Source organism: Tachypleus tridentatus, chromosome 2, assembly GCF_004210375.1.
Source record: "Tachypleus tridentatus isolate NWPU-2018 chromosome 2, ASM421037v1, whole genome shotgun sequence".
NCBI lineage: Eukaryota > Metazoa > Arthropoda > Merostomata > Xiphosura > Limulidae > Tachypleus > Tachypleus tridentatus.
Window position 1 is genome coordinate 5159458 of NC_134826.1, and position 22574 is coordinate 5182031.

Sequence of the window (22574 nt, forward strand, 5' to 3'; positions counted from 1 at the left end):
CATCTTTTGTAAATCAGAAAATTGAAACGTTATAAACCTGGAACATTCTGGCAACCATTACTTAAAGTATCAAAACTGTACCAAAGTAATGATCTAAGTGACATATCATTTCTGTTCTCTAACATGAATTGTACTATTTATCTGTAGAGAGATTAGTATTTGCTATAAACAAATAATAAAGTAAGAAAAATAGTTAGTACTGTTTATTTCATTTCTAGATCACACTTTGCTCAAATTCTTGCCAAGTCGAGCAGTCCTGTACTGGGAAAAACCTCCAGGATATCTTCATCATCATCTGAGAGTACCCTTTCTCTTGATAGCTTCAGTGATGAAGACGAGAAAGAAGTACAACCCGAGAAAGAGCTCCACAATCTACAGAATTTATATTTATCCATGCCATCTGCTTCCTGGTGTTGTTCTACTAACCTTCCTACTGCAGATAATCTCCACTCACTGTGCGGTACATTGAACATTGATTCAAAATCAATTAACCATGCAGACAGAGAACTTAGTAAAATTTGTTCCCATTATGAGAGCAAGTTCGGAAAGAAGACAAAAGATTTAAAAAAAAGTCTACACCTATTAAGTCTTCAACCACTGCTAAAGTAATGGTGCAAGAGGTTGAGGACACAAGCCTACAATCTCTATTTGAAAGAAATCCAGAGCTACAACAGGAAGGGAAAACGTGCTTGATACTGGAAGTGTTGGAACCTTCCAGCAGTGAAAATGAGGAAAATTCCAAAATTAAGAAAACAACAAAAAATAGTGGAGGCTGTAGGATAGAGAAAAATTACAACAGAAACAGTTCCGTACAGTCAGACAAGGACTACAAGGTTTGGGCTTCTTCGAGACAGAAGCTCATGTCTTCACACCCAAAGTTTTCTTCAGGAGATATCTCCTTTTCTTTAAACAGCCGAGAAAAAAAACTGGGTCCAGATGAAAGTCGGGAAAATGTTTTAATGGACACTGTTCTACATTCTGGCAAATCTCAACACCACTATGACCCTTCAACACTTGAAAGAAATATGTTGAATGTTCACTTGTTTTCTGAAGACAAAACTAAATGCAGGTTATCGGTACAAGATGCAATGTTAAATGCACATCTATCCCAGGAAACTCAAGTCAAAACCATTGATGGTGGAAGCTCAGGATTTCATGAACCCGATCTGATTCGAGAAACCAAAGTGAAATCAATACCACTGTCAGCATCTAATCACAATTTGAATATGCCACAAAAAACTAGGGAAGACAAGCTGGAAAGCACACAATCGAAGAAGTGAAGTGAAGTCTACTCCTTCAAACATTAATCAGTCTATCAATAAACAGCTCAGTACTATTGTTAAACCTAGTTCTAAAGTTACAATACCCTCAGAATATCAGGTTAATACAGCAAAGATGAAAGGGTTCCTGTCCAAACTTTCTCTGAAAGGTAAATGGGCATTGAAACACAAGTCTCAAACACCAAAGAAACTAGACGAAATCTCAGCAGATGAGTTTCAAGACATGTATTCAAGATCTGTTGGTGTAAGCGAAAGCAAAGATCATTTGATTGTTCCAGACTTTTCAACTGTTTCTAGTCAAGACCCTAGGATCATTAACTCTACAAAGGAAGAAACATTTTTTTAAAAAATCATCTTGTGCACCATCACAAACATACATTACAGAAGACACCACCACTTGCAAGCAGTCCTTTCTAGAAGATCAGAACACTGGAGGGGTGTGTGCACCATCTGCAGAAAGAAGTAATACATCTTCTCAACTTTTAAGATTAGAAGAGCTTCCATCAGTTCTACTCCCTCCAAGAAGAGAGCCTCCACCTGCTCCTCCAACTTTACAAAGAAGTGGGAGAGATGTTAAAGATGCAATCTGGAGCAGTGCTGAATCAGGCCCACTGCAAGAATCTCTGGAAGGAGCTTCGACCTGCAATACACCTCTGGTATCAATAGTTTTGCAAGGACAAAAACATTCCAAGGTATCCAACACTACCTCTTTCTCAGTACATATTAAAGACTGCCAAATTCAGCAACCCTTTATTGTCTCTTCCAAACCTAACTCTTTATCTCGGATTGACTCATCTCCTCATGCAGAAGATAACGAAAATTCTTCAGAGTTCCCGTTAACAAAAACATTTTCTACATTAATAGAAGTGTTACTTACACCCGATTCCTCCACAGCTGGACGACAATCTCCTGCTCCGAGTGAGGTCTCCAAGACTGAAAGTGCCCTTTCACCACCCATTGATGTATCAAAAACAGAAATCACAAAACCCCATAATCTGGGCAAGATAGAAGAAACTGTCAAACGCGAAGCATCATGTTTGACTACTGGCCCCATGGAGGTAAAGACAGCTGCCACAGTAGACATTATACGCCTTCCAACGACAGATAATGGTGATGACAAAATCACCACTGGACATGAAAGTGACTCAGAAGTAAAGAGCAACTTTCCTGAACTAGAACACAGAAAGGTATATCATACAAGCTTGTGTATTTGATAGCCTGTATGTAATGTGTTATCTCTAATATCCTGCATTGTTATATTCAACTTATTTGTGGTATTACTTAACTGCTGTTAAAGTACAACTACTAACTGAGCTTAGTTATGTTAGCGTTTTTATATTAAAATGATTAGATAAGGTCCACATTCCACGTATTCCAATTCAGTAAAATGAAAAGTTCGTTCTTTTTAAACATTAATTTATAGCATCAATATGTATTGCAATAACAATACTGTAGTGATAAAGTTCGATTATATGTTATAGGTTTAGTTTTCCAAATAACTTTTATCAGATAAAGACGTTCAATTGTACAAAAACGTGATGCTCTGTATCTCTTGTGGAAGATTTTGTAACTTTTAATTCACAATGGATTTAAAAAACAAAATCTTTAAGCGTTAGTAACAGCTTTATAAAAAGTGAATACACCTTGCAAATAAAAGTAATTGAGTATAACATACTTTGAGATGCTGCAAGTATGCTTGTAACCAATTCAATGATTTCGTTTGTTAATTCTCAGTTGATAGGATGGGGTTAGAAAGACCTATGTTGATTTTTTTCAAGTCGATAATTAACTTGACTAGTGCTGCTTATATTTTCTGTGCCATAATCTCGATGGTTGAGCAGAGTGGGCGAGCTGTTCCACTTATCTTTCTTACAGTTGTAATTGGTTTTGGGTCATTCTGATGTTCATGGGTTACAAAACAAAAAGTATTCCATCGTGAGTTATTTATACTAGTATGTACATGTGCAGTTTTAAACCTTAGTGTAAAATTTAATTAGATGAATGTTTAAGATGTAACCTGTGGTTGTAATCCACATCCTTAATGTTTCTCTTACAAACTTCCTCAGGTGAATAAGGCAAATTATGGAGTATCAGCTGAAATGACAGGGAAACCATGGTATGAATATATTTAACACCTCTAAGTAACAGAAGCTAAAACCTCTATAACGTTAGCTAGTTCGAGCCTTTCTTATTTCAGGATAATTTAAGTATAGAGAATTTTTGCCCATATCAGATTAACAACTTGCTTTCGTCACTTTGTTTGTATATACATATTACATAAAATTAACTCTCTTTCTATTGTTGATGTTTCTAATTCACGAAAGAGTTGTTCAGCTGCTTGTGTTCGTCACATAACAGAATATTTTAATTCTACTCCAGGTACGATGTTTCTGACGAAGACGACATACTTTCACCAGGTCGATACTGCCTCACAGTGATTGGCAGCTCTGATGATGACAGAGAAGCCAGTAGTAGCTGACTACTGCTCGGATTTCATAGATTCTGAACTGAGCACGGGTTTGACTTACCTTAGACTTGCCGACGCGGAACATGCCCGCTTCGGCTGTCGCCTCTTACCGTACTTACAAACGTCGTACTCTCGGGTTATGATGTTATAAAATGTAGTTTCCCGCATATCATATAGGGAACACCAGAGGGCGGTAAATGTCGATACGGGAGTGAGTGAATGTGATCGCTGTACCTGTCTGAGAAATTGGCAGTGGGTCCGTGGGTTTGATACGAGGCGAGGTCGAATCCCGATTACTAACGTCTGCCGTTATTGACCTCAAACCTCTCGGACAATTTTGCAGGTAATAACGCGAAGTCGAGGGTGGCGGTCTGGAGGAAGTCGATGGAGAGGCTCTCCGCCTAACTCATTCGACAACTTAGTGGATTTTACTATCAGTTATCATAACTGCTTAAAACATCTGTAGAAAGTTAAACAAGGTGAGAAATGTCACAAAACGACTTTCGTAAATAGTACTATGGTTGGATTTTGTGTGTTCCTTTACAACAATGAAAGACCAGATCATCCATAGTTAGATTTTGTTAAAACTATTAATCGAAATTTGATATTACATAAAATATGAACTGAAAATACTTTAAAATTTTTCCACCAGACACAACCCAAAACAGTAATTAAAAACTTCTGACGAGTTAGATAAGATTTATTCTATCAATTGATTAATGCCTTAAAAACAAAACACAATCAAGAAACTCGTGAAGAAGGAATTCTAATGAAAGAAAAACGTGCCTCACATTTTGAACTTAAAGTTCGAACACCAATATTTTCATGTTTATTTGATTACAAAGTATGAAAACGGGTATTCTTATGTAAGAATCGGGAAATAGTGGAAAGATAAAATTAGCTTCATTCTTTTATCTGTTAAGAAGTGCTAGTGTTACCCTGCTACCAACTTTATTGTTACATCTTGTCTGAAGTGTTATGTAATATAATATCCCGATCTCTAATAAATCTGGAGCAAATGTATAGTAAAGAAAATAATTTATTTCATAACTTTCACTGTTTGAGTTATCATTTAACATGTAATAAACTAGTTTTACACGTGAGCATATCCTACTGGATAAAAGGGCTCTTATCTTCCATTATTACTTTACTAAGCCTATCCTTAAGACTATTTAGAAGTTTATAGATATGTTAAGAGTTACGAGCATTAGGCTTAACCTAAAGTACGTGTGTTTCATAATGTAAGATGTAACTATCAGTGTTAGTAATACTAATTAGAAACCACTATAAACAAATAGTATTTAAAACTATTATAGATTTAGCACTTAATTTAAAGGTAAACTACATTACCGCTGCTGTCAAGACAAATGGTACTATAGCTCAACATGGGCCGTGTTTACATTATCTCAGCTTTTATTCTACAAATGGTTTGAATAACTATGCAAAGTTTATCAGTGACAAAAGTAATTAGAAATTAAAACTAGTTTCATTATGTTGCTTAAATATGTGGATTAAAACTGAATAGGCCACATAATTATATATAAAATCCAATAGACTTTAGCTTTTTGTTTGCTTTTGAATATCGGGCAAAGCTGCAGGTGGGCCATCTGTCCTAGCCATCGCTAATTTTGCAGTATAGAACCAGAGGGAAAGCAACTAGTTATCACCACCAACTGTTGGGCTACTCTTTGACCAACGAATAGTGGGGACTGACCATAACATTATAACAGTCCCACGACTGAAAGGGCGAGCATGTTTGGTGTAACGGGGATTCAGATGCAGTGGTATGAAAGGAATATACGTATGAGTTGTTCCTAATTTTCTGAAGGACTTAACATAACCTCTAGGCCTAAACGAGTATGAAGTAAAATTAAGTGTATTGTTCCTCATGCGGTAGGCAGTAAGGAGAGGATTGCATGACACGTTTAGAACTTCTGGATACTCCTATAAAACAATTCCCAACTGCAATCTCTACTCCCTTTCAAACAAGATGTTTCTTTTTTAGTTTGGCTTTTAATCAGCTGATTAACTTCAACAATAATAATCGATTGTATATCATAATTACACAAAATTATCTATTAATCAAAATTCTGATTACAGTGGTCTTAATAAACGAAAGTTCTGATAATAAAATTAAGGTTGTTTAGGGAAGTTTCAGATTATTACTATTTTAAAATATTCAAAATATTCAAATATTACATTTAATACTAATTCACGTGGATCAAGAGACAAGTGCATTAAATGTATTCCAACAAGAACATGGAACACAGAAACCATTAGAGCTGGACAATCAGTGGAGTTTGAAAACTGATTCCTAGACTGATCAGTTAATTACCTCCAAATCAGTTATTCTGGTGAGGTGTCACTGTTTAACAACAAACATTATTCACAATATTTTAATTACTTAAATAATTGGAATATTTGAAAATATTAATAATCAAGATCCTGAACACAAGGGACATTACGCAACAGATTTTCAACAGTCACCATCTTGGCCAAGTAACTGGCACTGACTCTGACTTCTATAACACACTGAAAGCTGCCATTTCTGTGACAAAGTGAAAAAAAGCCAAACAGATCTGTAACAAAGACATTTCTTGGTCTCTGGCTTATGTTTGTGTTGTAGTTTATGTTCAACAATTGGATTAAGGTACTTGAACTTGTTTACTTTTAAAATATCCGTTGGATCAAGAATGGTAGTAACTTTAGTTGATCAAATTTTTGATTACATTAGTTTCATCTTAAGACTCATCTTCAGTTGAAATCATTGAAATTCTTACAACTTAATAGGTATGTAACGTAGTCCACTTCAGGTTTGATGTAGGTGAATTTAGCAGATGAGGATAGGTTTAGCAACAAAATTTAACATGATACATAAATGTCGGTTCTTGTTATTTATATGAAAGTTTCACATTCATATCGTTAAAAGCTTCATACAGTTAAGTTGAATGTTTTGAAAACCTGAACTATATTGAAAATTTAGTTGGTAGAGTAGGTGTCAGTCATATAATAAATAACACATTCCACATAACACTTAACATGGCCTTGCTTTCTGTAAAAACCAAACTAATTTTTATTGAATAGAAGGCTCTTCAATTGCACTTTCAGAATTTTAGCTGCAAATAATAAAATGACCCCATGACCACGTGCAAGATGGAGGTTAAACTGTAAAGCAATAATAAACAAACATGAAATTTCTTGCCAGCAAATGATTTTGTATTCTGCAAGGTCCAGGTTTAATAAAACTTTATTTCTCCTTTAATTTTTTTAAATGTAAAGGACAGTTTTAAGAAGTGTTTTTGCCATTAAACTTTGCTTAAATTAGTAATTCCATAACTTTAATTAAACCATAACGTACATATTTTTAGAACAGGCATAACTTGTCATCACATACATCTTAAATCTATACTAAAAAGTTTTGTTGTGAAAAACATATCCTTAGTTATTTTATGAACTGAAATTTTAGTAGTAGACTCATTGTGGCAAAAATCAGTAACATTTACAAACATAACTTAATATTTCACTTTTATTGTAATCTAGGTGCCAGGTAAAGATGACAAAATGATCACCAAATCTTCAAGAAGGTATACACCATCAAATAGCGTGATACGTTTTTATTTCTTAAGCAGTATTAAACAGAAGCACACTCAGAATATAGTAAAACTTGTAAAAAGAAACCCACACTTACTAATCTGGTTTGTAAGCTTGGTTCCAACAACCAGTATTAACTAAAGATCTTGTCTAAACGTGTTACCTGTCACATCTAACTCGCAAGCTTTCAGAAAATAAACATCAAAACTTAGAATAAATCATTTCTAGTACTGTTACAAAATAGAAACCCAAACCTGAGAAATGTTAAACACAATATATACACAATCCCAGTTTCAAACCTGCCATACAATCAAGTCTATGCTTTGAATGGTGCATGAAGAAATCCCTCACTGCCATATATTTTATACAAACATAACGAATGGAATATTTAAAACAGCAAGTAAACACAATAATTATGACATGATCCACTTGACAGTTTATGCAACATTCATCAAAACTGACAATTTCTTTACTACACTGTAATTCCATAATTTATTTCAAATCAGACCTGAAATCAATCCAAGAGTGTTTGTGCACGTCCCTACCCTGGTGAGAAAAGGTTTATTTAATATACTAAAGGTTTTATTGTTTGATAGTAATGAATTTAAAACACCAAACTGTTCACCTTTTTGTTAAGAAATGATTGTCAATCCAACAAATGTTTTACACATCTCTTACTTTTTTGCAACATTCACACCACTAGATGTTTATTACTTTAAAAACAACAAATTTAAAAGAATATAACAGAAACTACATAGCAAAAATAACCTGGAAATACCACTACCTGGAAAAATGTATCCAACAATGTGCTCCAAGTTGATTCCAAATAATCACGAGTTTCCCATCTGTCTATAAAACGAAGTCTTTTTAAGAGATGTTCAGTGTAATTGTGCTCAAATGTCATTAATGTAAACATGAAGTGTATTCATGTGACAGAGCGTGAACATACAACGTTTCCTTAGTTTTCAACATCAACACAGACCTAAGACATCAAAAATATACACATCTGTTTGATAAAAATATATATATATAGCTACAGTAATACGTACCTCCTTGTATTACATCTGAGCTTTCAAGTTTCATATCAGGCACTGCTGATTTATATTCTATACAATTTTAACATGCATAAGATTATAATTACTTTGATTGCAATGAATATTTACACTGGCTACATTGTAAAAAACAAAAATTACTACGGGAGAGATATCCCAACTCGGTCATGCTAAATCTGCAGAAGAAAGCGAGATATCCTAACTCGGTCATGCTAAATCTGCAGAAGAAACTTCAAATATAAAATTTGAGAAAAAGTTAAGTACGTCTTGGAAAGGAAAAAAATTATTTCACAGAAGACTAAACAACAGAAGCTTCCCTTTACTTAATCTATCCATAATCCTCATAAATACATTTAATGTAACATCAATCTAAATGTTTTCCTTTTAAAAACACATACTAACATGTTTAAACCATAACTTCTTTCTAGGTTATTCAGTTGAGTATTAAACAGTAATTTTCTGTTTTACAGTGCACGTACCAAACACACATCAGTAATTTCAAATTTCAGACTAATATACATCTGGTTGTTCAGGTGAAAAAGGTTGTGATATAAAAAAAATATGAATTTGGGGCACACAAAACACTTTCATCTCTTACTTAGTTAGTGAATGGAAGTTAATTCTTTGTGTACACTTATCACACAACAAATCTCATATCACAATGTTCTTTATGGTGTCAAGAGAAAACAGCAAGATATGTCTACCATCTTAACAGTCACATAAGTAAACTATAAGAAACAAAGCTGGAGCACGTGTAACACAGGCTAGCTACCTGTGACAAAGTAACTACAGCATGTTTAACAAGGAACAGAGCTAGAGCATGTGTAACACAGGCTAGCTACCTGTGACAAAGTAACTACAGCATGTTTAACAAGGAACACAGCTAGAGCACGTGTAACACAGGCTAGCTACCTGTGACAAAGTAACTACAGCATGTTTAACACAGAACATCCCAAAGTGCACACAGATCTAAGAAAACAAACAATACATAAATTTCATAATTCCTTACAACATGTGGGTTCTTGTATAGTTGGTTGGGTAGTTCACTTCCTCAGTCAAATTCAGGCTTAATGTTAAAATGTAAATCCACAATAGATAACTCCAACATACTATATAAACTTTAACTTATAAATAACCAAACTGAATGTGTAAAATTGACAGTAATAACAGCAAAGATGGATCTTTGAGGATTCTCACAAACAATTCAAGAATGAACATATTCTAAGTAATTAACTAGGAAACATCTAGTAATAAGTTGTGATACAGCTAAGAATGTAGTTAACGTTAATAAAGAGATTCTTTTGTTTAGGGTAGAAAACTTTCAGATTGGTCGTGTGAAGTTGGCAGGAAAAATTCCCCTTTCTTGTGTGGATTCTTTGACACCCATAAGCCAGCCTTCTTCCTTTAGTAGAAATATAAAACATCAACCACTATCAGTTTCACATAAATAACAAATCAAAATATGACACTACCACCTTTCTATGGGGTTATTTATTTTATAAAACACAGTTCACTGCATTCTTTTAACAAATCAAAATATGACACCTTTTTTATGGAGTTATTTATTTTATAAAACACAGTTCACTGCATACTTTTAACAAACATTACTTTCGGAAAACACATCAAACCAAAATTACATGAGTTATTAATTCTTAAAGCACTAAAACAGAATAACCCACTACTATTCTCAAGAGCTAATGTAACAAATCAGATAAGGGATCCATGTTTGTTTGAGGTTGTGATTTACAAAATACATGACACAATACAAAAACATTGAATTTGTAAATTCTAAGTAAAGAGTAAAATTTGTAATGCTTTATAAACTAATCTCAACTACAATTTCAGAAAGTTCACAACCTTAACCCTAAATTAGTACTCTTGCTGTATGGAAAAGCCTTTCCACCATGGGTTGTGCCACACAAACAAAGTAAGTTAATTAACATCTTATGAATGAATACTGTTCATTTCTTTTTTGTGTTTTGCTAGTATTAATAAGGGAATAACAGAAAATGTCAGATATTGATGCTTGATATTACTTTATGTACAGATAAAGACATAATAAAAAAAGTTAAACACTTTGTTTGATCTAAACGTCTTCTCACCAATTATTTTGAACTAAAATGATCACTGATTGAGCAATATCAGTGAAAATAACAGATAATTAAATCAGGAAAACATACCATGGTTTACTTATGATGACGAGAAATCCACTTCAAGTAAAAATGTATCTCAGGATGACTGGTAGCTTAAATATCTTAACTTTTTCATAGAATTTTCACACAAAACCATCAAAAGTTAACAGAAAACTAAAAAAACTACCTAACAAGAAAAGATATCTTGTTTTAGGTTGTTTATAGAATTAATAACATCAAAATTCTAAAACCAGATAAAGGTAATGTTATGGTCATAATGAACTCAATACGTTCAAAAAATAAACATCTTATTAAATACAAATTTAAACTAATAATAAAAAAAACACATGGAAACCAATTAAACAAAATACTACTTCGAATGAAAAAACACCCCATACCAGCCACCCCGAGATACATACCATGGTTTTAGTACTGCGAGGTATTTTGCTCTCCAGGCTACAAGAAACCACATGTTGCTCTCAGTTTAGCTGTGAAAAACTAGATGTGTATACTTATCAGTACTTTCAGGAAGCTACCAGGAACCAGCAAACACCTAAGTGCTTCTATCTGTTTGCAAGATTGTTTACAAATTGTTTGGGATATAAAAAAACTAATGATAGTTTGGAACATAAGGTTAAAAAATGAAAAACTAAATCAAATTAAGTTTTTATAGCAGAAACGAGATATTCCTTAAAATGTCTCATGCAACTCGGGTTCAGTACTTTCACTGAGAAGGGACACCCCCCTCCCTCTTGGTACTTTCACTGTGAGAAGGGACACCTCCTCTCCATCTTGGTACTTTCACTGTGAGAAGGGACACCTCCCCTCCCTCTTGGTACTTTCACTGTGAGAAGGGACACCTCCCCTCCATCTTGGTACTTTCACTGTGAGAAGGGACACCTCCCCTCCCTCTTGGTACTTTCACTGTGAGAAGGGACACCTCCCCTCCCTCTTAGTTGGAAGATATCTGACATAATGATTCCGACTTACTTGTTCCTCTGGATCATCATAAGCAACAACACTGATGATGTCATTTGCTTCAAATGAAAGTTCATCTACATCTTCAGCAGTATACTTGTACGTGGCTTGCACCTGAAACGCACAAGAAAATAAACAATTTTTGTTAATTATCTTTAATACAAAACTATCACTTGGGTATAGAAATGTATGCATGAATTTCACTAATGAAATGTTGATTTAAAGACCTAATCTATTCTTTGATTCATTACTTCTGGAACAACAAATTAGTTTCATCAAATTCTTGTTTGGTTGTTTTAAAATTCCATACAAAGCTACACAAGGACTACCTACGCTAGATGTCCTTATCCTAGCAGTATAAGGCTAAAGGGAAGGCAGCTAGTCATCACCACCCACTGCCAACTCTTTGACTATCCTTTTACCAATCAATAGTGGGGCTGACCATCACAGCACTCCTAAGGTTGAAAGGGCAAGCACGTTTGGTGTGACGGGAATTCGAACACGCAACTCTCCGATTACAAGTTGAACACCCTAACCACCTATTTATGCCAGGCCATTTTGTAGAAGAAAGTCCTACCTACTTGCTGTGACACAAGTAGAGTTAGATGTTAATCCACTGAATAATAAAATTACCAATTGTGAGTTAAGGTGCATACACCTAAACCAAAAATTAAAATGAACAGTGGGTGGTGCATTGTAAATGTACATCAAAATATTTCATTAGAGTTTTATAAAACAAGTGGACATTGTAAATATTTATCTTTAATTTTCTTGAGTCTTCCCAATTTTAAATCTAAGTAAAAATGTGTCAAAATTAAGAAACTTTTCCTCAGGAGAATAAATAAAACTTAATCTAAGTTTTGTGCACCTTCACAAGATATCTCAAGTATTTAGTGAACATTAACAGTTTTGTATACAAACAAGGAATTCTTAGTAGCCATAACACGTGAAATTCTTTTAAGCAGAATTAGAGTAAATCACCTACACGAACCCCCCTTGCTAGCTATATTTTTGTGCATCAATGTGTGGGGCACATGTATACCTGATTCAATTTTATTCCTCATTAAGATTTTTTCATCAGCCTACCCTCAAACTGAAATTATTTTAGACAGAATTAGAACTAATTAATCTATGAGATATTGACCATGTTCAAAATACATCAGTTGAGAGAATATGACCTCATTAATCAAAACTGTAATCAGACCTCAACTCAGTCAAGAGATGATGGAGCTGTGTGCTAACAGTCTGTACTTGAAAGACCCAGATTCTTCGATGATCCTCCGAAAACACGCGGAATCAAAGTGTTGAGTGCAAACAGATTTACACCTTGATATTAAAACACACCATCTGGAAATTCTTAAATTTATGTAATTTCAAAAACCTTCTAAATAAATTTAACACTTATTTCAGTAGAACTTTATATATCATCTGTTATTTTTTTCTACCCTAACTCTATACAAGGTGGGTTCACTTTGATCACCCTTACAACCACCATAAAAAAACCATGAAGTAAATCTGAACTATGCTAAATCACCTGTGTTGTATTGTCCTCTGCAGTGTGTATCGCCATGTTTTATTGTCCTCTGAACTGTGTATCGCTATGTTTTATTGTCCTCTGAACTGTGTATCGCTATGTTTTATTGTCCTCTGAACTGTGTATCGCTATGTTTTATTGTCCTCTGAACTGTGTATCGCTATGTTTTATTGTCCTCTGAACTGTGTATCGCTATGTTTTATTGTCCTCTGAACTGTGTATCGCTATGTTTTATTGTCCTCTGAACTGTGTATCGCTATGTTTTATTGTCCTCTGAACTGTGTATCGCTATGTTTTATTGTCCTCTGAACTGTGTATCGCTATGTTTTATTGTCCTCTGAACTGTGTATCGCTATGTTTTATTGTCCTCTGAACTGTGTATCGCTATGTTTTATTGTCCTCTGAACTGTGTATCGCTATGTTTTATTGTCCTCTGAACTGTGTATCGCTATGTTTTATTGTCCTCTGAACTGTGTATCGCTATGTTTTATTGTCCTCTGAACTGTGTATCGCTATGTTGTATTGTCCTCTGAACTGTGTATCACTATGTTTTATTGTTCTCTGAACTGTGTATTACTGATATTCCCCTGTGTATCGCTATGTTTTATTGTCCTCTGAACTGTGTATCGCTATGTTTTATTGTCCTCTGAAGTGTGTATCACTATGTTGTATTGTCCTCTGAACTGTGTATCACTATGTTTTATTGTTCTCTGAACTGTGTATTACTGATATTCCCACTACACAAGTTATACATAAATCACCTGATGAATGTGTAGCTAACTTTATTACATGATACACAGACTACTCTGGTGAGTACCTAATGCTACTTTTATAATAACAAAGAATACACATGAAAAACAAGAAAAACCTGGTTCTTTTATTTTGGTATCAGATGTTAATAAAACTTAACCCTATTTCTTGATATTAATGTTACAACTGTATGAACAATTTTTTGTTTCATTAAATAATACACCAAAAAACAGAATGACAACATGCAAGAAACAGAAATAAATATAATTTTTTCTGGCTCTCTATGTGATAACAGCTGTTGCAAAATTCAACTAAGTTTTTCAGTATGTTTCCTGTGAGAAAAATGTTTGAACCAAAAGCAAAGCAGCCACTTACCTGTACAGAAAACAATGTAATGTCATTTGATAGATTAAAATACTGGCTTTCAATTGGTTATAAATAAAACAGTATTAAGCAATTTGAAAGAGGACAAAGATGAGTGTTGCAAGAGAGGCATGATTTTCTAGTTTATGGAGCTGTAACTAAATAAGATTAACATCTACAAATATTATGCCTAAGTGATGACAATATTATAACAAGTTATTTAAATCTCATACTTCTTGGAGGAGTGAGATATTCATTACAGAAGAAGGGACACCTAAAGAGCAAAGGTCAAAATTCTCATACTAGGGAAGACTGAAGACTTGTGAGATATTATTTACAGAAGAAGGGACACCTGAAGAGCAAAGGTCAAAATTCTCATACCAGGGAAGACTGAGGACTTGTGAGATATTAATTACAGAAGAAGGGACACCTAAAGAGAAAAGGTCAAAATTCTCATACTAGGGAAGACTGAGGACTTGTGAGACATTAATTACAGAAGAAGGGACACCTAAAGAGAAAAGGTCAAAATTCTCATACTAGGGAAGACTGAGGAATTGAGATATTAATTACAGTAGAAGGGACACCTAAAGAGCAAAGGTCAAAATTCTCATACTAGGGAAGACTGAGGAATTGAGATATTAATTACAGTAGAAGGGACACCTAAAGAGCAAAGGTCAAAATTCTCATACTAGGGAAGACTGAGGACTTGTGAGATATTAATTACAGAAGAAGGGACACCTAAAGAGCAAAGGTCAAAATTCTCATACTAGGGAAGACAGAACTTGTGAGATATTCATTACAGAAGAAGGGACACCTAAAGAGCAAAGGTCAAAATTCTCATAATAGGGAAGACTGAAGACTTGTGAGATATTTACAGAAGAAGGGACACCTGAAGAGCAAAGGTCAAAATTCTCATACCAGGGAAGACTGAGGACTTGTGAGATATTAATTACAAAAGAAGGGACACCTAAAGAGAAAAGGTCAAAATTCTCATACTAGGGAAGACTGAGGACTTGTGAGATATTAATTACAGAAGAAGGGACACCTAAAGAGCAAAGGTCAAAATTCTCATACTAGGGAAGACTGAGGACTTGTGAGATATTAATTACAGAAGAAGGGACACCTAAAGAGCAAAGGTCAAAATTCTCATACTAGGGAAGACAGAACTTGTGAGATATTCATTACAGAAGAAGGGACACCTAAAGAGCAAAGGTCAAAATTCTCATAATAGGGAAGACTGAAGACTTGTGAGATATTATTTACAGAAGAAGGGACACCTGAAGAGCAAAGGTCAAAATTCTCATACCAGGGAAGACTGAGGACTTGTGAGATATTAATTACAAAAGAAGGGACACCTAAAGAAAAAAGGTCAAAATTCTCATACTAGGGAAGACTGAGGAATTGAGATATTAATTACAGTAGAAGGGACACCTAAAGAGCAAAGGTCAAAATTCTCATACTAGGGAAGACTGAGGACTTGTGAGATATTAATTACAGAAGAAGGGACACCTAAAGAGCAAAGGTCAAAATTCTCATACTAGGGAAGACAGAACTTGTGAGATATTCATTACAGAAGAAGGGACACCTAAAGAGCAAAGGTCAAAATTCTCATACTAGGGAAGACTGAAGACTTGTGAGATATTATTTACAGAAGAAGGGACACCTGAAGAGCAAAGGTCAAAATTCTCATACCAGGGAAGACTGAGGACTTGTGAGATATTAATTACAGAAGAAGGGACACCTAAAGAAAAAAGGTCAAAATTCTCATACTAGGGAAGACTGAGGACTTGTGAGACATTAATTAGAGAAGAAGGGACACCTAAAGAAAAAAGGTCAAAATTCTCATACTAGGGAAGACTGAAGACTTGTGAGATATTATTTACAGAAGAAGGGACACCTGAAGAGCAAAGGTCAAAATTCTCATACCAGGGAAGACTGAGGACTTGTGAGATATTAATTACAGAAGAAGGGACACCTAAAGAGAAAAGGTCAAAATTCTCATACCAGGGAAGACTGAGGACTTGTGAGACATTAATTACAGAAGAAGGGACACCTAAAGAGAAAAGGTCAAAATTCTCATACTAGGGAAGACTGAGGAATTGAGATATTAATTACAGTAGAAGGGACACCTAAAGAGCAAAGGTCAAAATTCTCATACTAGGGAAGACTGAGGAATTGAGATATTAATTACAGTAGAAGGGACACCTAAAGAGCAAAGGTCAAAATTCTCATACTAGGGAAGACTGAGGACTTGTGAGATATTAATTACAGAAGAAGGGACACCTAAAGAGCAAAGGTCAAAATTCTCATACTAGGGAAGACAGAACTTGAGATATTCATTACAGAAGAAGGGACACCTAAAGAGCAAAGGTCAAAATTCTCATACTAGGGAAGACTGAAGACTTGTGAGATATTATTTACAGAAGAAGGGACACCTGAAGAGCAAAGGTCAAAATTCTCATACCAGGGAAGACTGAGGACTTGAGATATTAATTACAGAAGAAGGGACACCTAAAGAGAAAAGGTCAAAATTCTCATACTAGGGAAGACTGAGGACTTGTGAGACATTAATTACAGAAGAAGGGACACCTAAAGAGAAAAGGTCAAAATTCTCATACTAGGGAAGACTGAGGACTTGTGAGACATTAATTACAGAAGAAGGGACACCTAAAGAGCAAAGGTCAAAATTCTCATACTAGGGAAGACTGAGGAATTGAGATATTAATTACAGAAGAAGGGACACCTAAAGAGCAAAGGTCAAAATTCTCATACTAGGGAAGACTGAGGACTTGTGAGATATTAATTACAGAAGAAGGGACACCTAAAGAGCAAAGGTCAAAATTCTCATACTAGGGAAGACAGAACTTGTGAGATATTCATTACAGAAGAAGGGACACCTAAAGAGCAAAGGTCAAAATTCTCATACTAGGGAAGACTGAAGACTTGTGAGATATTATTTACAGAAGAAGGGACACCTGAAGAGCAAAGGTCAAAATTCTCATACCAGGGAAGACTGAGGACTTGTGAGATATTAATTACAGAAGAAGGGACACCTAAAGAAAAAAGGTCAAAATTCTCATACTAGGGAAGACTGAGGACTTGTGAGACATTAATTAGAGAAGAAGGGACACCTAAAGAAAAAAGGTCAAAATTCTCATACTAGGGAAGACTGAGGAATTGAGATATTAATTACAGTAGAAGGGACACCTAAAGAGCAAAGGTCAAAATTCTCATACTAGGGAAGACTGAGGACTTGTGAGACATTAATTACAGAAGAAGGGACACCTAAAGAGCAAAGGTCAAAATTCTCATACTAGGGAAGACTGAGGACTTGTGAGATATTAATTACAGAAGAAGGGACACCTAAAGAGCAAAGGTCAAAATTCTCATACTAGGGAAGACAGAACTTGTGAGATATTATTTACAGAAGGGACACCTAAAGAGCAAAGGTCAAAATTCTCATACTAGGAAAGACTGAGGACTTGTTTAAAATTGTCTTATAAAAACTAATATAACTCATATAATACTAAAGTTTCTATTATTCACCACATTGCAATGTTAAGATTATCTTGGTAAAACATACGTGCAGAAAAGAATGTCCATATGGAAAGTTATTTCCTGTTGTAAGAGAAGTTTAAATCAAATTCTTCTGTTATAAAAAGTCAATTGTGGAGAAATACAGTAAAAATTATCTAACAAACTGTTTGGTAACAGCCACAGAAGCTGCTGTGTTTTTCATAACACAGATATAAATAAACGAGGACTCGTAACATATATTTACCCTATAATAAACTCCAGGAGGAAGACTGGTTGTTGTTGCTCCTGGTGGAATTTCCACATGATTTTCTGTACTCAGAACCTTCAGAGGCACATTGTCATTATCAATTTGTAAAATAAATAAAAACTTGTGTAAAAATTACTTGGCGAGCATTTCTAAATCATAATCTTACTGATAAACACTTGTGTAAAAATTACTTGGTGAGCATTTTAAATCATAATGTTACTGATAAACACTTGTGTAAAAATTACTTGGTGAGCATTTTTAAATCATAATGTTACTGATAAACACTTGTGTAAAAATTACTTGGTGAGCATTTTTAAATCATAATGTTACTGATAAACACTTGTGTAAAAATTACTTGGTGAGCATTTTTAAATCATAATCTTACTGATAAACACTTGTGTAAAAATTACTTGGTGAGCATTTTTAAATCATAATCTTACTGATAAACACTTGTGTAAAAATTACTTGGTGAGCATTTTTAAATCATAATCTTACTGATAAACTCTTGTGTAAAAATTACTTGAAGAGCATTTTTAAATCATAATCTTACTGATAAACACTTGTGTAAAAATTACTTGGTGAGCATTTTTAAATCATAATCTTACTGATAAACACTTGTGTAAAACTTACTTGGTGAGCATTTCTAAATCATAATCTTACTGATAAACACTTGTGTAAAAATTACTTGGTGAGCATTTTTAAATCATAATCTTACTGATAAACACTTGTGTAAAAATTACTTGGTGAGCATTTCTAAATCATAATCTTACTGATAAACACTTGTGTAAAAATTACTTGGCAAGCATTTCTAAGTCATAATTTTACTGATAAACACTTGTGTAAAAATTACTTGGTGAGCATTTTTAAATCATAATCTTACTGATTTTAAACATTTATTTTTATGAGATATTATTTATCATTCCATAATTTTCATTGTTCAAAATTATAATACAATTTTTTTTTATTAATTCAATGACATGAAATTAGTTTGGCTTGTTTTGAATTTTGTGCAAAGCTACTCATGGGCTATCTGCACTAGCCGTCCCTAATTTAGCAGTGTAAGACTATAGGGAAGGCAACTAGTCATCACCACCAACTCTTGGGCTACTCTTTGACCAACAAATAGTGGGATTGACTGTAACTTTATAACACCCCCACAACTGAAAGGGCGAGCATGTTTGGTGCAACAGGGATTCAAACCCGCAACCCTCGGATTACAAGTCGAATACATTAACCACGTGGCCATGCTGGGCGATATGAAATTAACATAGATAGCTAAGTATAAGAAATAATCCTACTATAATTTTTAACTTTTAATTCTCAAGAACATCAAGCAGCTGCTTATGTTTCATGCTTTTCTGACTATACAGACTTCTGTACACACCTTTTCTTCTAATTTTTCTGATTTTAGATCTTTCTCAGTGTCAATGTGATCAGTCATAGATTTGTTGGAGTCTGTTGTAGGAGAGGTCAGAGGGTGAATTTGTTCTTCTTTGGCAGAATTACTGAAACCTGAACAAAATAATAAGTTAATAGAAAGTTAATCAAAACACAAACAAAACCACTATCTCATTAACTAAGAATGTAATAAGTTACAACAAATTACAATTATAAGTAAAGCATGAGTGACATGAACAGTAATGAAAGATCACTCGGCACAGCAACAATCTCTACATCAGACCAAGATCCATACACAAGGTTACATATATTGCTAAGCCATACATAAGTAAATGTCAGTGACTTGTGTACAATTTACTGCCACAGTCTTAGCGTATTTTTACCAACATGTTAAAAATAAGAAATACCTAGCTGAAAACTATTTTAAAAAATTACTTCTCAGTCAAGCTAAGTGAATACAATAAAAACAAAAGTTATGTTTCAACAAGGTAATTTACATAAGTTTGATTCAAAGTACCTAAATTCAGTATTTAGAAACAAATAGTAAAACATTCTTCTATAAAGTGTTTAGACAGAGTATTCATGATGAAACTTTGTAGAATGGACGTCAACTGTTGTGAAGACAAAAGGCGGAAGACTTTCGAAACGTCTTCCTCTACACTCGTGTCTCCACAACAGGCAGTTGCCATCCATTCTACAAAGTTTCATCAAATAGTAATACAGCTTTTATCTTTGTTTTGTTCAATACTAGCTCAGATGAAGTCAGAAAGTATATGTCGTGCTGTAACATGTTAAAAGGTTTTTTTGTCACCACACTTTCATAGAAACATGATAATTAAATTAGCTATACATGGTAAGCCTTCAAGAATAACACCAGACACCTCTGTGATGTTGACCTATGACCACAAAGAACTTGAAAAGTCAGTTTTAGGTGGATATTCAGTTTTATAGTCAACACTAGTTAACTGTCCATTATTATGATTTAAAAAAAAATCACAACTACCTTCCCAGAAAAACAAGAGTTTATCAACACAACAACCATTCTACTGGATATCAGTGACAAAGTTACCTTTTGGAAATTCAATGTTAATACCATCTCAGTAACATTCAATAAATATTACATTCTTAATGGAAATAAATCATTTTAAGCTTTAGACCACAGCCAACCTGACTTGACAGGGGTTGTTGGCACTTCCATTTCACCGTTTGTGACAGCATGGTCATTCCTTTCTAACGTACATTTTTCATGTCTTGCATCTGACGAGTCTCTGCCCAAAACAATGGTTTTATGGATAAGTGTATAACTTTAAAAAATCTAAAATTTATCAAAACTACATTCACTATCATTCTACTCCAATTGGGCTGCTTATTGGCTATAGTTTCATCATCAAATTCAGTTTTATTTCCTCACATGGCTTGGGATCTGTACCGTGCGGGTGGTTAAATGTTTTAAAGTAAATAACTGATTTTAATTAAATAAACTACTAGGTCCATGTACAATGTCAAACTAAATTTCATTCTGCAATTTCTTAATGCTAAAACATCCATGTTTGTCACTTTAATGTCCAAGTACTATAGAAGGTTATTCATCATCATCAAGAAATCATCAAGAGACCAATCAGAGAAGGCACTAAATGGTTTGAAAGTAATTTCTTGCATCACTTACTTTAATGACAAAGCTTCGAGCTCAGGCTGTCTAGATGAATAACCACCTTTCTGGTTTTCTTCTGCAAGTTCCTCCATTAAGCTACTTAGATTGGTAAAAACTTGAGCACTTTCTGTATGGAAAACTGACTCTGCATGGAAGTAAGTCTGTAGGTTTGACACCAAAAATGCAATACGGCTGAAACATGAAAAGTGGTCGGCATCTTTACATGAGCATTATTTTCAAACATTCTGTAATGAGTTCAAGACAGTTCACTCATAATACAAACTTCTCACTTTAAGAAAAACATGGAAGTACTTTAAAAAGTTGCATTTATTACAAATTAACACTTCCAGTGAAAATAAAATCATTACCATGTATATAATTATTAATCTTTGATCAGAAAATTATAGTTTATACAAAAGTCAGTTCTGATTTGGTTGACATTCTAATAAATAAATACATTGGTATAAATGTAAACATACTTATCAGAATTAGTTAGAGATTCCTTAATGTACAGAACCATACGTTACTATAAGTGTCAGCAAAGATTTTGAACAATGACAAATAGAAAAATCTAAACAAGTTGAGTTAAAATAAGACAGCATTACAAGTTGAGTTAAAATAAGACAGCATTACAAGTTGAGTTAAAATAAGACAACATTACAAGTTGAGTTAAAATAAGACAGCATTACAAGTTGAGTTAAAATAAGACAGCATTACAAGTTCTTGATGACAAGGAACAAAACGTACCTGTCATACAAAGCTGGAAGTTCTTCGTGAAGTTCCTTGTTGAGAGTTTCATACAATAGTTTGGATTCGTCTAGTTGTTCCTTTGCCTGAAAATTAAATACTTTATAATGACATCAGAACTGAGCAGCTTCTAATGCCTAGTTTTCAGAACCACTCAACCAGACATCAGAACTGAGCAGCTTCTAATGCCTAGTTTTAAGAATTACTCAACCAGAACTATGCAAATATCAAATATATGTAGTTTTAAGCAGGTATAGTGTATGCTACAAATTAGCATACTATAAATTAAACACTGAATTGTAGGAATGAATAATTATGTGAATGTAAAAAGTACACAAACATGCAAGTACGTGTTGGATTGTCTGTGGTAAATAAACAACACTATCACTAACAAGGTGTTTTTTATGTTTTATACAAAAGAAACGTCTGTATGTTTGTTGTTTCAATAAATTTAAAATAAACCTGTTTTTAAAATATCTTTAACAGATACATTTGTATTAAAGAAAAGTATAATATATCACTTTGTTGAATGACAACCTTGAATATGAGGCTAATATCAAAGTGAGAATTCACTTTTATCCACCCTTTAACACACAGGTCACAGCTTAACCATTTCAATCCCATAATATCTAACAAATTCCCATATGTCCATTGACATACTAATATTCAACTGTTTGTACTGAAATAAAAGAAAAACTGCTAACATTTTTAATGAAGTATATTTGTATAATGAAACATCTATTCTTCTACAAGCTGAGAACCCACCTTTGCCATCTTGACTTCATCTCTGAACCCACCTTTGCCATCTTCACTTCATCTCTGAACCCACCTTTGCCATCTTCACTTC

The 22574-nt window shown here is 34.0% G+C and overlaps 3 protein-coding genes across 8 annotated transcripts in view; 2 read left to right on the forward strand and 1 right to left on the reverse strand.

Moving 5' to 3' along the window:
- Positions 1 to 1567, forward strand: part of LOC143237477 (uncharacterized) — a 74700-nt gene extending 73133 nt beyond the window's left edge. For all 5 annotated transcript variants that reach the window (XM_076476778.1, XM_076476810.1, XM_076476788.1 and 2 more), the window contains one exon: positions 219 to 1567. In XM_076476778.1, coding sequence (XP_076332893.1) covers positions 219 to 609 — 391 coding nt within the window. In that variant the 3' untranslated portion in view covers positions 610 to 1567. The remainder of the gene's footprint in view (positions 1 to 218) is intronic.
- LOC143237105 (uncharacterized) lies at positions 609 to 5832 on the forward strand. Its single transcript, XM_076475979.1, has 4 exons — positions 609 to 1184; positions 1559 to 2467; positions 3347 to 3396; positions 3660 to 5832. Exons 1-4 carry the CDS (start codon positions 609 to 611, stop codon positions 3757 to 3759), a joined length of 1635 nt encoding a protein of 544 aa, XP_076332094.1. The 3' UTR covers positions 3760 to 5832.
- Positions 5833 to 7258: 1426 nt separating this feature from the next.
- LOC143237491 (myc box-dependent-interacting protein 1-like) overlaps positions 7259 to 22574 on the reverse strand; it is a 43019-nt gene continuing 27703 nt past the window's right edge. For both annotated transcript variants that reach the window (XM_076476824.1, XM_076476832.1), the window contains exons 7-13: positions 21728 to 21813; positions 20996 to 21172; positions 20497 to 20597; positions 19316 to 19443; positions 17929 to 18006; positions 11513 to 11614; positions 7259 to 9792 (exon numbers count right to left, since the gene is read on the reverse strand). In XM_076476824.1, the coding sequence (XP_076332939.1) occupies positions 9712 to 9792; positions 11513 to 11614; positions 17929 to 18006; positions 19316 to 19443; positions 20497 to 20597; positions 20996 to 21172; positions 21728 to 21813 (753 nt within the window). In that variant the 3' untranslated portion in view covers positions 7259 to 9711. The remainder of the gene's footprint in view (positions 9793 to 11512; positions 11615 to 17928; positions 18007 to 19315; positions 19444 to 20496; positions 20598 to 20995; positions 21173 to 21727; positions 21814 to 22574) is intronic.

What these genes read in the sequence shown, in the direction of transcription:
- LOC143237105 (XM_076475979.1), top strand. Translation starts at nt 609, where the DNA reads ATGGTGCAAGAGGTTGAGGACACAAGCCTACAATCTCTATTTGAAAGA. An exon ending in CTGAACTAGAACACAGAAAG is followed by an intron (nt 2,468 to 3,346) that starts GTATATCATACA and finishes AAACTTCCTCAG; the next exon opens with GTGAATAAGGCAAATTATGG. An exon ending in GAAATGACAGGGAAACCATG is followed by an intron (nt 3,397 to 3,659) that starts GTATGAATATAT and finishes ATTCTACTCCAG; the next exon opens with GTACGATGTTTCTGACGAAG.